The sequence below is a fragment of the Primulina eburnea genome, chromosome 3 (genome assembly GCF_022965805.1).
Source record: "Primulina eburnea isolate SZY01 chromosome 3, ASM2296580v1, whole genome shotgun sequence".
Taxonomy (NCBI): Eukaryota; Viridiplantae; Streptophyta; class Magnoliopsida; order Lamiales; family Gesneriaceae; genus Primulina; species Primulina eburnea.
This window is the reverse complement of record NC_133103.1, coordinates 45828166-45843171: the sequence shown is the minus strand read 5'-3', so window position 1 is coordinate 45843171 and position 15006 is coordinate 45828166. Positions and strand designations below refer to the sequence as shown.

General features: G+C 41.4%; 2 protein-coding genes and 1 long non-coding RNA gene across 3 annotated transcripts; 1 reads left to right on the top strand and 2 right to left on the bottom strand.

The window, feature by feature from the left end:
- The first annotated feature begins 220 nt into the window (after positions 1-220).
- Positions 221-6859, top strand: LOC140828508 (uncharacterized). The gene is made up of 3 exons (XR_012117244.1): positions 221-330; positions 6385-6470; positions 6552-6859. It is a non-coding gene; the product is annotated as an uncharacterized lncRNA (long non-coding RNA).
- A 3464-nt stretch (positions 6860-10323) lies between these two features.
- On the bottom strand, positions 10324-10884 carry LOC140827388 (uncharacterized). The gene has a single exon (XM_073190050.1). The coding sequence runs from the start codon at positions 10882-10884 to the stop codon at positions 10324-10326; it is 561 nt and encodes a 186-aa protein (XP_073046151.1).
- A 2440-nt stretch (positions 10885-13324) lies between these two features.
- Positions 13325-14590, bottom strand: LOC140827387 (uncharacterized). Its single transcript, XM_073190049.1, has one exon. It carries the CDS (start codon positions 14588-14590, stop codon positions 13325-13327), a length of 1266 nt encoding a protein of 421 aa, XP_073046150.1.
- Between the last annotated feature and the right edge of the window lie 416 nt (positions 14591-15006).

Below are 15006 nucleotides of genomic sequence, written 5' to 3'. Positions count from 1 at the left end.
ATATTACATGTGTTTTTGTGTGTGTGTACTTTTGGCATGTATGGATTAGATATAAGGGAGCTATTATTGAACATATATGATTTAGATAGTAAATTTTCCATGCTTAGTATTTGAAAATATAATCAAGATTTTATTGTTGTGATGATATCATTCAATATAGATGAGTCTTGGGCTATTATAACTTTTGCATATTTAATCAAAAATATTTTTTTCTATGCTTAGTTTCAAGAAAATGGCAGAAAACCAACTCGTATTGAAATATTACATTTGATTCGACAAAGTAAAAAAAAAGGAGGAGCTCTTGTTGATGATGAAGCAATACGAGTTGAGGTTATATGTAGTGCCCAAATTTAATACACGTATAACCCATGCATTCATTTAATTATTAAATCATTTAAATTAATTTTAAATGAGTTTTGGCGATGCATGATTTATTTAAATGCATTATTTTAAATTGTTTATGTTTATGTGATGCACGTTAAAATGTCTTTCGAGCTTAATGTTTCAGGCGATTATTCGAGGCGAGATCGAGGAAGAGACCAGTGACGATTGTGACCATTTAAAATATGGTATTTTATTTGAAGTTGAGGTTGGGAGCATTTTAATTAATTTAGTGAGTTTTAGCATTTTTGAATCCTAAATTAATTATTTTGTGAGTTTATGATTTTAGAACTTTTAAAGTCTAGTAGGGTGTGTGTTATATTTTAATTAAAGAGTTTGATTTAAAGAGGAGTAAGGATAGTATTTTAATTAAATTGTTATTTGAGTCAATCTTTTTAATTAGCATCTTGATTAGCATTGTTAATTATTAATTAGCAAATTTTACTCCTCCTAATTATCTAACACACGCACACACACATTCTGCACACACTAAACTCACGCACACACACACTTTTACACACACCGATGCACGCTCAAACACACACACTTCATCCATTCTAGTTTTATTATTTTGAAGGAGAAAAGGTTAGGGTTCTTGTGCACATAGCAGCCGTCCCCCTTCCCTCTCAAATTCCAGCAATTTTCGTGATTTATTTCAAGGAAAATCTGTAGTGACCCGTTCCAGAATCACCTACTAGTTGAGAACTAAGCATGCAACTAACTTAATTAATAACAATCAGAGATAACAGCGGAAAATACCAACAAATGATAGTTATACAACCCAATCGAAATAGAATAGTACTGAAAACTAAACCAACCAGATACTCACTGTCCTCCTCCTGCTCTTCCCGAGCTGTCCAACCTGAGGCCTGCCCCGTGGAAATGGGGTGTCCAAGATAAACAAAAACCGAGGACGTGAGCGATAAAAACGCCCAGTACAAAAGCATGAGTATACAAACCTATATGAAATGCACATGCTATGATATGATACCAGGGTAGTCAAGAAACAGGAGTCACAAAAGATCTCAAAATGCTCAGTCTAGAGGCGCCAAGTGGATAGTGCCGCGCGGTCCTACCTCTGGGTCACTGCATCCACTGCAAGAACAGACGTGGACCTAAAATGTCCCGGATCACCGAAGCCCTCCCGACCCGTCGGCCACTGTGTACTCTCGGTGTCCATGCGTCCACAAGACAAGACAGGGCTGAGCGGCCCCACAAGATATATAGCTTATCTCGAAAGAGATACAGCTCAACAGTAAAGGCTATCTCGAAGGAGATACGGCTCAACATGAAATGCAACGTGCAGTAATAAACGTGACATAATAGCATGCATCATATGACATATATCAATGCACCACATAATCATGCAACACATATAAGAATGTATACTCAACCAGGATATCTCGGATAGTACTTTCGTACCTCTATCACAGCAAGCCTAGCCTTACGCAACACCGCTAATCAGGTCTAGAACAAGCCTATGCATCAAAAGCACCCAATGAACAATACTACCATGCTATACTAGCAAAACCAGTACTACCAAAGGTTTAGGGTTTACCTTCGTCCGTCGACAGCCCTTTGATGTCGATTGCCTCGTAACTCAGGCGTCGCTACACTACCAATCCTGGCAGCTCTTGGCTATCGCTCGACCGGCAACTAACCCTAGAAACCTTCCAAATCTCTCAAATATGAGACACAACTCAAGGATTGTCAATACAAAATGAGGAAATCCGAGCACTATTTATAGGCTATGATCGGATCCACCGAACCTACACTTCGGAACGTCCGAACGCCCACGTGTCGATCAACTCTTGACACCTCATGATCGGATCCACCGAACCTACACTTCGGAACGTCCGAACTCCCACGTGTCGATCAACTCTTGACACCTCATGATCGGATCCACCGAACCCACTTCGGATCGTCCGAACTCTTCGGTGCTACCGAACCATCTTCGGTCCGTCCGATTATGACCACGGTCAAAATTACACATTAAACCTTCTTAATCACCATTAATCCGTTAATTACCCAATTTGGAATTCGGGCTACTACATTCTCCCCCCCTTAAAACGATTTCGTCCTCGAAATCAAGTTTAGAGGATGAACAAAACGAAAATAACAACATCGTTACCCTCAAAATCTAAAGGACAACCCATCACTAGACGCTTAGCTAACACCGAATGACCCATCGGAGTAGAAACGGAAAGAATGACGTCTAGAGAAACATACGGTAACTTATGACGCTTAACAAATCGTCCTGGTCACCCCAACGACCTACACTTCCCTGACTACTCTCATCACCAAAGTGGTCAGCCATCGCTACAAGATAGAATAGGGAAAATGGTAAAATGGTCCACGAAAAATCCCAAAACAGAATCTATATCCCAAAATCGTAAGCATGCTCTGATACCATAAATGTAGTGACCCGTTCCAGAATCACCTACTAGTTGAGAACTAAGCATGCAACTAACTTAATTAATAACAATCAGAGATAACAGCGGAAAATACCAACAAATGATAGTTATACAACCCAATCGAAATAGAATAGTACTGAAAACTAAACCAACCATATACTCACTGTCCTCCTCCTGCTCTTCCCGAGCTGTCCAACCTGAGGCCTGCCCCGTGGAAATGGGGTGTCCAAGATAAACAAAAACCGAGGACGTGAGCGATAAAAACGCCCAGTACAAAAGCATGAGTATACAAACCTATATGAAATGCACATGCTATGATATGATACCAGGGTAGTCAAGAAACAGGAGTCACAAAAGATCTCAAAATGCTCAGTCTAGAGGCGCCAAGTGGATAGTGCCGCGCGGTCCTACCTCTGGGTCACTGCATCCACTGCAAGAACAGACGTGGACCTAAAATGTCCCGGATCACCGAAGCCCTCCCGACCCGTCGGCCACTGTGTACTCTCGGTGTCCATGCGTCCACAAGACAAGACAGGGCTGAGCGGCCCCACAAGATATATAGCTTATCTCGAAAGAGATACAGCTCAACAGTAAAGGCTATCTCGAAGGAGATACGGCTCAACATGAAATGCAACGTGCAGTAATAAACGTGACATAATAGCATGCATCATATGACATATATCAATGCACCACATAATCATGCAACACATATAAGAATGTATACTCAACCAGGATATCTCGGATAGTACTTTCGTACCTCTATCACAGCAAGCCTAGCCTTACGCAACACCGCTAATCAGGTCTAGAACAAGCCTATGCATCAAAAGCACCCAATGAACAATACTACCATGCTATACTAGCAAAACCAGTACTACCAAAGGTTTAGGGTTTACCTTCGTCCGTCGACAGCCCTTTGATGTCGATTGCCTCGTAACTCAGGCGTCGCTACACTACCAATCCTGGCAGCTCTTGGCTATCGCTCGACCGGCAACTAACCCTAGAAACCTTCCAAATCTCTCAAATATGAGACACAACTCAAGGATTGTCAATACAAAATGAGGAAATCCGAGCACTATTTATAGGCTATGATCGGATCCACCGAACCTACACTTCGGAACGTCCGAACGCCCACGTGTCGATCAACTCTTGACACCTCATGATCGGATCCACCGAACCTACACTTCGGAACGTCCGAACTCCCACGTGTCGATCAACTCTTGACACCTCATGATCGGATCCACCGAACCCACTTCGGATCGTCCGAACTCTTCGGTGCTACCGAACCATCTTCGGTCCGTCCGATTATGTCCACGGTCAAAATTACACATTAAACCTTCTTAATCACCATTAATCCGTTAATTACCCAATTTGGAATTCGGGCTACTACAAAATCGGTGCCACGTTCGTCCCGGATCAAACCTCGCTCCATCTCCGCTTCGGTGTCGTCGTACGGTATTTTAAATATCAAAAAGGCACGTATAATCTGTTCTTGCTGTGTCGATCAAGTCATATATTGCATTGCGTTGTTTTTATGCGTAAAAGTTATGTATGATGATAGTAGTTTGAGCGGATCATGAATCGGATCAATTTCGAAGGAAAATTTTTAGATCTAAAACTCGTTTTTACTGTTCATGTCAAAACTGCGATTTTTCTGTTCATATTTTGGGAAAACTTTCAACGGTAAAAACGTAGAACTTTTCGATACCTTCGATTTGATATATGGTTCGAAATTTTTGGACAAATATTGAGTGAGTTATGGTGTTTTTCGTGGGACTGCTCAAACTGCGTTTCAGAAAAGTGATGATATTGATAATTCTTGAAGTTTCAGTGTTGCAGGCTTCGTTGGAGATCGACGGGCGATTGTTGCTGCGTAGGGGTATGTTAGTAATGATGTTAAGAGTGTTTTTGAGGTTACGTTTCATGTCGATAGGCACTCGAACTAATGAGAAGTCGTAGGAAACAGTTTGATGTCAATTGTCGTATTTTGGGTCGTGGGTGTCGTAGAGCGAACATTGTTGTGTTGAAACGTTTGTACAATTTGGATTTATGTTATGGTATGCTAGGATGAGTCTCGAGGGGTCGGTGCTTGGTCCATATAATTGAGTCTAGAAGAATAAGCATTGGATGTTCAGAATTTTCGTAAGTTCGCGATCACAGTGGGTACACGGACCCTGACACGGGGTCCGTGCCTTTGTTTTCTCCTCGGCGTCTTTTTCCAGTACCTACACGGACCCCTACACGGATGAGGGCACGGGGTCCGTGCCTTTGGGTTTCACTTAGTGTCTTTTTCCAGTACCTACACGGACCCTCACCCGGACCCTGACACGGGGTCCGTGCCTTTGCTTCCTTGCGGTGTCTACTTCCAGTACCTACACAGACCCCTACACGGATGTAGGTACGGGGTCCGTGTCCTTCCATTTTTGGGAAAAATAATATAGTTTGTTTTGAGGGTGATGTCATGATTTAGTGCAAGGATTATCAAGATCGTGTCATGGGAAACTTAGAATGTCCTAAGTAATGATCGAACTCGAGAGTAAGTATGATTTCTACGTTAAGTTATGTGAGTTGAGTATACAAGTTTATGTTAGTATGTTGCAGTAACGGCCCCGATCGAAGTCCAACGAATCCCGCAACGCCAAGTAAGTAAGTATGATGACGTGCAAAGAAAATATTTTAAGTTTTGGAGGTATGCTAAATGTCTTGTGACCAAAGTATGTTTAGGATTGGAAAGCGTTAAATTATGAACGGGGACCAATCCGCCCGTTAAATTATGAACGGGTTAGATCGTGGTTGGAAAGCGTTAAATTATGAACGGGGACCAACCAGCCCGTTAAATTATGAACGGGGATCTTATGTATGCGACAGTGGATACGTCCCTGTCAGCCCAGTACTGTGGTATAGTCTGATCAGGCTCTTTTATGTTATGGGTCACTCGCTTTGAAACATGCCTCTACGCAAAATGATGAAGTATGTATGTTCAAGTATGTTCAAGTATGCAGCATGTTTATGAAAAGTTTAAGTTATGGCACGTCGAAGTATGTATGTACGTACGTTCAAGTTTTAATACGCAAGTTCAAGTTTCAAGTTATGTATGTCCTATTTTAAAGTTGCATGTGATTTTATTATGTAGTACTCGTTATTCCAGTTTATACGTGTTGAGTCTTTAGACTCACTAGACTTGATCGATGCAGGTGAGTATGTTGACGAGGAGGCAGGAGGTGGTGACCAAGGGGCGGGCTTGGACTGAGCGGCAGGCTAAACCCGAGGACCGCCCACGTTATTTTACGATTTCTTTTATGCAAGTTTAAAATACTCTGATGTTATGTTTCATTTCAAGACTTTTGGAACGATGTTTCTTTTCAGCAAATTTTTATTGTTGATGTCGATTTCAAATATTTTTTATTGGTGAAGGATGTAGTGACGACCGTATTTGATTTCATTTCCGCATTTCATTTAGTTTAAAAGAAAATTTTAAATTTTTCCGCAAATTCCAAGTAGTTAAAGTACGGTTCGTTACATTATAATTGTTTCAACGCTTTGAAATAGCTTCTCAATATTTTTTATTTTATTGACAAAATTTTTTTGTTAGGATTTACTAAATGATGCGGTGCAGCGTCATCTCCAAGACAAGCCCGAAGGAACACAACCAACAGAAGTGCATGAGGATGCATTTCGGTTATAGTGTATTTACAATTTTATTTTGTTTTTTTAATATAATTATACATTGTACGATACTAATTATATGTATATTTTCAGTGAAATATTTGGACTAGAGCATTCTGGTCGGGTTCGATGTCTAGGAGCTGGTGCATTGCCTAGCCAAGTTTTCCCAGATCAGTATAAGTCTAGATTATTTTTAACACAGAGTAATCTCCCTACTTATGATGTTACTAATAAGTTACGAGAAATAGAAGATAAAATGAAAAGTATGGAAGAACAAAGGCTAGAAGAAATGGAGCGGATGAGACAGATACATGAACATCAACTCCAAAATTTTACAAGAGTCATTCAAAGTATGATAACTGGAAGTGCTTGAGGATCTCGTGGGCCAGAATTATTACCAACACAGAATAATAATGAATTGATTCTAAAGTACTTATATAAATGCATAATATTAATTTAATTTTTTTTCTAGATGACATCTATCATGGCAGATATTATGCAGCAACAGACAAGAACTCCACAAAATGCACATGAAAGTCGAAGATCTCCATCAATGTCAGAGTCAGATAGTGATTAGAAGAAATTTGAAAAACATTTTTATTTTATCTATTGAATTTGAAATATTTTGGGTTATTTATATTAGAAATTGAAAGTATTATTGATATTTTGTGTGGATAATAGTGTTTTATTAATTAATGATAACATTCATTTTGTGAAATATTAAATATGAAGTTTTTTATTGTTTATTTGATGAATATTTATTTATCTATTTTTTTGGTTGATGATTTGTTTGCGAATGTATATTTGTTTTAAATAAAATAGAGTAAAAGAGTAAATTATTGTTAAATTGGATTTGGGAGCAATTCCAAATAATTTTATTAAAATCATCTATATCTTTTGTTTTACGAACGATTTGAAAACTATTCTCATATCGACAACGTAGAGGAACGGAGGAAAACCAATCTTATTGCCAACTGTGTCTAAAGCGGTTTTACACCGGTCCTATATTTCTTACTCCTATATCGATGCCATATATGAGTGATTTGCAAATGTTCTTAAAGTTGTGATATGCACGACGTGTATAATCGGTCTCAAACCGCTCTTCAGTTGCTACCATTAATAGTGGTTGCAAAGCACTCTTATATTGATGGCATGTAGGAATGGTGAATGACCGTTCTTACACCTCACTCTTTTTAGAACGCTTTGAAGGGGCTCCTAAATGCATAGCTACATGAGCGGTCCAAAACAGTTGTAATATTCACAATATGTCAAACCGATCTTTAATTGGCAACATCAATAGCGGTTGCAAATCGCTTTTATTTCCATGGCATGTAGGAGCGGTGTAAGACCGTTCTTACACTTCACGCCTTTTAGAACACTTTAAAACGGTTCCTAAATACACAACTACAAAAATGGTTCGAAACTGTTGTAAATATGTGATGGGTATGAGCATGATCAAACCATACCTAAAATAAACAATAGAAGCGGTTCTTCAACTTGTACCACCGGTTGAAAAAACCGCTTCTATAAGATATAAGGTCATCAATAAGAGGAGCGATTTTGCAACCAGTGGTACAAGTGCTGGAGCGGGTAAAAACCGATCTTAAAATTGAAAAAAGCCGTTTCTGTAAGAGTATTTTTTTGTAGTGTTTTGCGTTTAAACTCCTCTGGCAACATTAATGAGTCAGTGACACACTCGAATGAAACGAGAATATGTCCTACCTTGAAAGTAGCCTTCTTAACTAGTTCATTGTCTTCCTTTGATAACGTCAAGCCATCATCTTCCTCCTCATTATCCTCGGTAGCCTTCCTCCCAAATTTTTTCATCTCTTTGACCGACTCCTCCATCTTAGATCTGTGCTCAGCAGCTTTCTCTCTCAACACGCGTCGTTTTTGGGTCTGAGAAAGAGGTTTTGGGAACTTTGGATGTTCTACCCGCTTCCATATACTGTCGGGGGTTGCTTTGGGAGGAACAACAAAACGAGGTTTTCATATTTTTTATCAGAGCTTAGAGGTGCTGGCCTCTGTATTATCTTCTGAACCAACTGTGGGTCCCTTCTTCTCTCACCATTCGCCAACCCAGGAAACGAGCTCCTTCTGAGGTACTGGTTCTCTGGCATTTTGGCCATAGATTCCCTATCATACCTCATATTCCTCGGGTTTTTTTATACATAAATTAGTTGATTAAAAAAAAAATTAAATTTTATTTAAAATTTTTTTTTTGCAGAAATACCTCAATCCGTGCTTACAAAGCACGGACCATGACCTATGTGGAGATGGTTCGTGCTTCGTAAGCACGGACGGTATCTCCACCTGGAGCGTCCGTGCTTACGAAGCGTGGACGCTCCAATGTGGAGACATCCGTGCTTACCAAGCACGGGCGCTCCAACGTGGAGCCAGTGTCTGTGCTTCGTAAGCATGGACACTATCACGCCCGAGACTCAAGATTGACACCGGAGTTATTTAACAATCACACAATCGAAACAACAAGCCTTTTTCGTAGCACTGTATAAACCGAACCAGTTTATATATCATAATTTCAACGAAATAAATATTGTCTTTACAAAACCGAAATCTCAAAAATACGACAGAGTTAATGCGGAAACGTAAACTGCATAATAATAAACTTAAACATAATCAATTTCCTTGAGCATTCACCATCCCCAAAACTGCTCGGATTCTTCTTCCTCAATCTGACCTTCGGACTTATCTGGGAAGGGTTGTAAGGGGGGTGAGTATTTGGGAATACTCAGCAAGTGGGGGAATATCGAGCACAATAAAACATGCATAAATTTCGAAACACATGACTTGCGTACATACTTCATAAACATGCATAACATTTACCAGCCACTGTGATTTATCTAACTTTCTATGGTTTATTGACGTCAGTCCCTAATTTTTACTCCTCTAAGGGGGCGAGGCCGTATAGCGGTTATATCCCCCACCGCGTAAGGGTACGTCATGGTTGGGATTCCCACCCATATACAGTCGACTCCTCACAGTGCTTAAAATCAAATGACACAACACAAGAAGGAGTAGGAAAAGAATTGTACTCGACCGAAGTTTTTATCAAAAACCAAAAATCACATATGCATAAAATTCAAAACTTTAAGTTTTTTTTTAAAAAAAAAACAAGCCCATTTACAGTATATAATGATGCTAAAAACGTGGTGCACAACTTCAGGGATTGGGTCGCTTTTCGTTCCTCGTCCGGGCAGCGCTTCGGTTCGACTTCTAAGCTAACTTCGGGACGATTTTTGGGCATAGTTTGGCTATGGAGAGCAGCTGAATTTCAAGAATTTCAGCAAGGAATTTTTCGAAATTTTGTGTAGGAGAATGAAAGGGGTGATGGGGTATTTATAGGGGAGAAGGATGGAGCTCAATATGTAGTCCAATCATGCCCAAATTTGCTTCAAATCTCTCAATATTTGATTCCAATATCCTTGCCATATTTCGAAAATTGAGCTACCTAAGTTGTGAGATTTAATCCTTGATTCTTTCTACCTTGCTTGGCTCGAAAATTTTGATACTAGATTAAGGGATTTTGTAAAGAAACTTGATGATTTCCTTCCAACAAGCCAAGTATCTAACCATCATAATAATTAGGCATTAAATCTAGGGGAATTTCGAAATTTGCTTGTACTCCTTATGCCTTAATTCCTCTCAACTTGTATGGTATCCCAATCTTGTAAATCTTATTCCAAAATTTTGAAATTAACATGCCTTAGTGTAGGTATTGTTGACTTTGCCATAAGGATTCCCAACAATTATTTCCCATAAGCATATCTCTTTTAATAAATAATAAAAATCTCATACTAAAATTTTCTTACAACTTATTAATTACATCTTTCAAAAATTTCGGTTCTCACGTCCCTCTCTCCTTATGAGAAGTTGGCTTGGTCTCCAAGGGATATTCTTTTCGCATCTTCTCTTCAACTTCCAAAGTTGCTTCTCGCTCCGTGTGGTTGGACCACTGTACCGTGACGTAGGGAATGATACGTCGTCTAAGAACTTGCTCTTTGGTGTCCACGATTCTGATAGGGACTTCTTCGTATTTTAGTCCTTCTCCCAAGTTCTCTTCAACCAAGAGTGGTTCTAACTCTAATACGTGACTCGGGTCTGGAATGTACCTTCTCAATTGGGACACATGGAACACGTTGTGGATTCGTGACATGCTTGGTGGCAATGCCAGTCTGCATGCTAGCGTGCCCACGTTTTCAAAGATTTCAAAAGGTCCAACATATCGAGGGTTCAGCTTCTCAGCCTTACTGAATCGAACAACTCTTCTCATAGGCGAGACTTTCACATAAGCCTTCTCGCCCACGTTGAACTCTACCGGCCTTATTTTAAGATCTGCCCAGCTCTCCTGTCGATCTTGAGTTGTCTTGAGCTTCTCTCGGACAATTTTAACCTTGTCTACTATCATCTGTACTAGCTCGGGTCCCACCACGGCTTTCTCTCCCACTTCATCCCAGTAAAGTGGTGACCGAAATTTCCTTCCATAAAGGGCTTCTTATGGAGCCATTCCGATGCTGCTGTGATAGCTGTTGTTGTATGCAAACTCAATTAAGGGTAGATGAGTGCTCCAGTTGCTACTAAATTCAAGCGCGCACGCTCGTAGCATATCTTATAAGGTTTATATGGTTCTCTCTGTCTGTCCATCGGTTTGCCGATGATAGGCCGTACTTAGTGTCACTTTCGTTCCCATGGCCTCTTGAAAGCTCTTCCAAAAGCGCGAGACGAACCTCGGGTCTTTATCAGATAGGATGCTCACTGGCACTCCATGCAGCCTCACAATGTTGTCCATGTACAGTGAAGCCAATTTGTCGAAATTGTAATTCATGCGGACGGGTAGGAAGTGTGCGGTCTTCATGAATCTGTCCACGATCACCCATATACCGTCGTGGCTTTGCCTAGACTTTGGCAATCCTACCACAAAGTTCATGGAAATATGCTCCCATTTCCACTCGGGAATTTCCAGAAGTTGCAGTAATCCTCAAGGCTGCTGGTGTTCTGCTTTGACCTGCTGGCATACCTGACATCATCTCTTTTCATGCCATTCCACCAGAAATTATTCTTGAGGTCCCTGTACATTGTGCGCCTCTGCCATTATCTCTTGGCGAAGATTGGGGCACACACAGCCTTCCTTTCATCCACAAAATTCCCTTGTCATCAATCTGATGATCCTGAGACTTCCCTTCTCTGACTTATTCCTTAAATCTAGTCAGTACCGGGTCTCGATCTTGGTTTAACTTGACGGTCTCTTGCAGACATGGCTGTGCGGAGAGGGAAGCTAGAGTTATCTTGCCTGGGCCCTTGGGACTTAGCGCATCGGCCACTTTGTTTGCTTTACCCGGATGGTAAATTATGGTCAAGTCATAGTCCTTCAGGAGTTCGATCCATCGCCGTTGCCTCATATTCAGTTCTTTTTGGGTGAACAAGTACTTGAAGCTCTGATGGTCTGTGAAGATTTCACATTTAGCACCATATAGATAGTGCCTCCAAATCTTTAAGGCGAAGACAACTGCTGCTAGTTCCAGATCATGAGTACGGTAGTTCTGCTTGTGCGGTTTCAACTGCCTTGACTCATAGGCGATCACTCTTCCCTCTTGCATGAGTACGCCAGACCGTCTTTAGAGGCGTCACTGTAGATAGTGAAATCTTTATTCTCTTCTGGCAAGATCAACACTGGTGTGGACGCGAGTTTCTCTTTCAGTGTCTGGAAACTCTTCTCGCAATCCTCATTCCAGATGAATTTAGAATTCTTCTGTGTGAGTCTCGTCAGTGGCACGGCTATCGAGGAGAACCCTTCGACAAATTTCCGGTAGTAACCTGCCAATCCAAGAAAGCTTCTGATGTCGGTGGCGTTCTTAGGTTTCTGCCACTCGATAATTGCCTCTACTTTTCTTGGATCCACTGACTCTCCTTCTCTTGAGATCACGTGTCCCAGAAATGACACACTCCTTAGCCCGAATTCACACTTGCTGAACTTAGCATAGAGCTTATTCTCTCTTAAGGTCTGCAGAGCAAAGTGAAGGTGCTCTTCATGACTCTTCTCGTCGGGAGAATAGACGAGAATATCGTCGATGAATAAACTATGCACTGATCCAGGAATGGCTTGAATAATCTGTTCATCAGATCCATGAATGCTGTCGGGGTGCGTTGATCAGACCAAAAGACATCACTGTGAATTCATAATGCCCATACCTGGTTCGAAAGGCTGTCTTGAGGGTATCTTCAGCCCTGACCTTCAACTGGTGATAACCTGTCCTCAGATCTAGTTTAGAAAAACGGAGGCTCCTTTAAGCTGATCAAATAGATCGTCTATCCGAGATAGAGGGTACCTATTCTTGATTGTGATCTTGTTCAATTCTCTGTAGTAAATGCACAATCTCATACTCCCGTCTTTCTTTTTCACGAAGAGTACTGGAGCTCCCCACGGGGACACTCGGTCGAATTTGCCTTTTATCTAATAATTCTTGGAGTTGTTCTTTCAGCTCCTTGAGTTCGGCTGGTGCTATTCTGTAAGGTGCCTTAGAGATTGGAGCAGCACCGGGAACCAGATTGATCTCGAACTCCACTTCGCGGTTCGGGACCGTCCCCGAGAGTTCTTCTGGAAAAACATATGGGAACTCTCTCACTATCGGGATGTCCTCCAGTTTCAGTTCGACTTCTTCTCTTACTTCACTGACCATTGCTAGGTAGATGTCTTCTCCGGATTTCATGGCTCCCCAAGCTTGAGATGCGGAGAGCAGCAACTTCCGGTCTTTGGATTGGCCGTGAAACACGACTTCTTCCTAATCTGGGGTTCGGAGTTTGACTCTCTTTCCTTTACAATATACCATCGCATTGTTTCTCGCTAACCATTACATTCCTAAGATTACGTCGAAATCGACCATGACCAACTGTATCAAGTCGGCGCTAAAAGTCTGATCACTAATACTGATTTTACAATCCCTGTAAATCTCGTCAGTTTCAATAGCTCTACTAGTAGGTGTGGCTATTCGGAAGGGTTCAGTTAGCTTAACGGGCTTACGTTTTAGCTTCTTAGCAAATCTCTTAGACATAAAGGAATTTGTAGCACCACAGTCAAATAACACATAAGCAGGCACTTGCTGAATAAATATGGTACCTGACACGACATCGTTCGTCTGCCTCCTCTTGCGTGATGGCAAATACCCTGGCATTCGGTTTTTGTCCTCCTTTGATTTACTAGGGCCTGCTCCCGCAATTGGCCGAGTTCCTCTGTTCGGCCTTGCTGGTCGGTTGGCGGCGGTAGGACATTCTACAATTCTGTGCCCCGATTTTCCACATCCAAAGCATACACCGCTGGCCCTTCGGCATTCCCCGGAGTGCTTGAAGCCACAAGTTGGGCATGGCTTGAGCCCTTGATGGTTATTGGCGGGGAATTGCCCTGAGGGAGGTCCACCCGACTGATTGAGCCTCTTGAACATTGGTATGCCCTGAGAAGGATGGCTGACAAGGGGTCGCTTGTTCCTGTTTTCCCTTCCTCTTCGACGAATATCAGTTTCGGCTTGGATAGCCGCACCCATCAAGTCTAAAAAGTTGGCAGGTTGGTAGATCGCTAGAGCTGATTGGATCCTGCTGTTCAACCCCTTCTTAAAGCGGTGCAATTTCAGAATTTCATTTGCAATGATTGCTGGAGCGTAAGATCCAAGGACATTGAACTGAGAAGTGTATTCCACAACTGACATATCTGGAGCTTGACTGAAATTCTCAAACTCACTTAACTTCTGCAATCTGACTTTTGCCATGTAGTACTGTTTCAGAAATGTTTCCCGGAAGATTTGCCATGTGATTGGTCCAGCAGCAGTCATGGCTGGCGAGACTGCTTCCCACCATTTAGCTGCCTTGTCTTCCAGGAAGGGCACTATCACGTCCACTTTTAGTGCATCCGGGACTTCCAACAGTCTCAACTGAGTTTCCACGCTTTTTAGCCAACTCTGGCTAACTTCAGGGTCAGCAGCTCCATTGAAGGTTGGACACCTGTTCTTGCGGAGGGATTCATAATGGAACTTTACTCCGTGCTGTGGTGGATGTGGTGGTGGTTGATTGGCATTCGGGTTCACTAACCCTTGCAGAGTTGTTGCCACGATTGTGGCTATGGCCATCAAGTCTGCTTGATTAAGACTGAACTGAGGTGGAGGTACTTTTCCTTCGTCGTTGGCATTGTTGTTGTTGTTAGCATAACGGGATTGCGGTTTTGTCTTGGTGGTTTACCGGCCATTTCCTACAAGTTAAACGCTTCTAAGAATTTGACGTGTATAACGACAAGATTGGATAAATGAGTTATGCTGGAACAACCAAAGTTAATAAGTAAACATAATTTGATTATAGATGAACGACTGAGATTAATAAAATATCATAATTTTATTAATTTTCGAATATAAAGAACCAACTGAATGAACAAAGCGTACTGAATGAAATAAATCATACTGACTGAAATAAAATAGCAACAATGGAAAGATAAACTCCTAGTAATAAGGAAAGGTCACTAAGAAACTCTAATCATCTATCTCTCCATCTC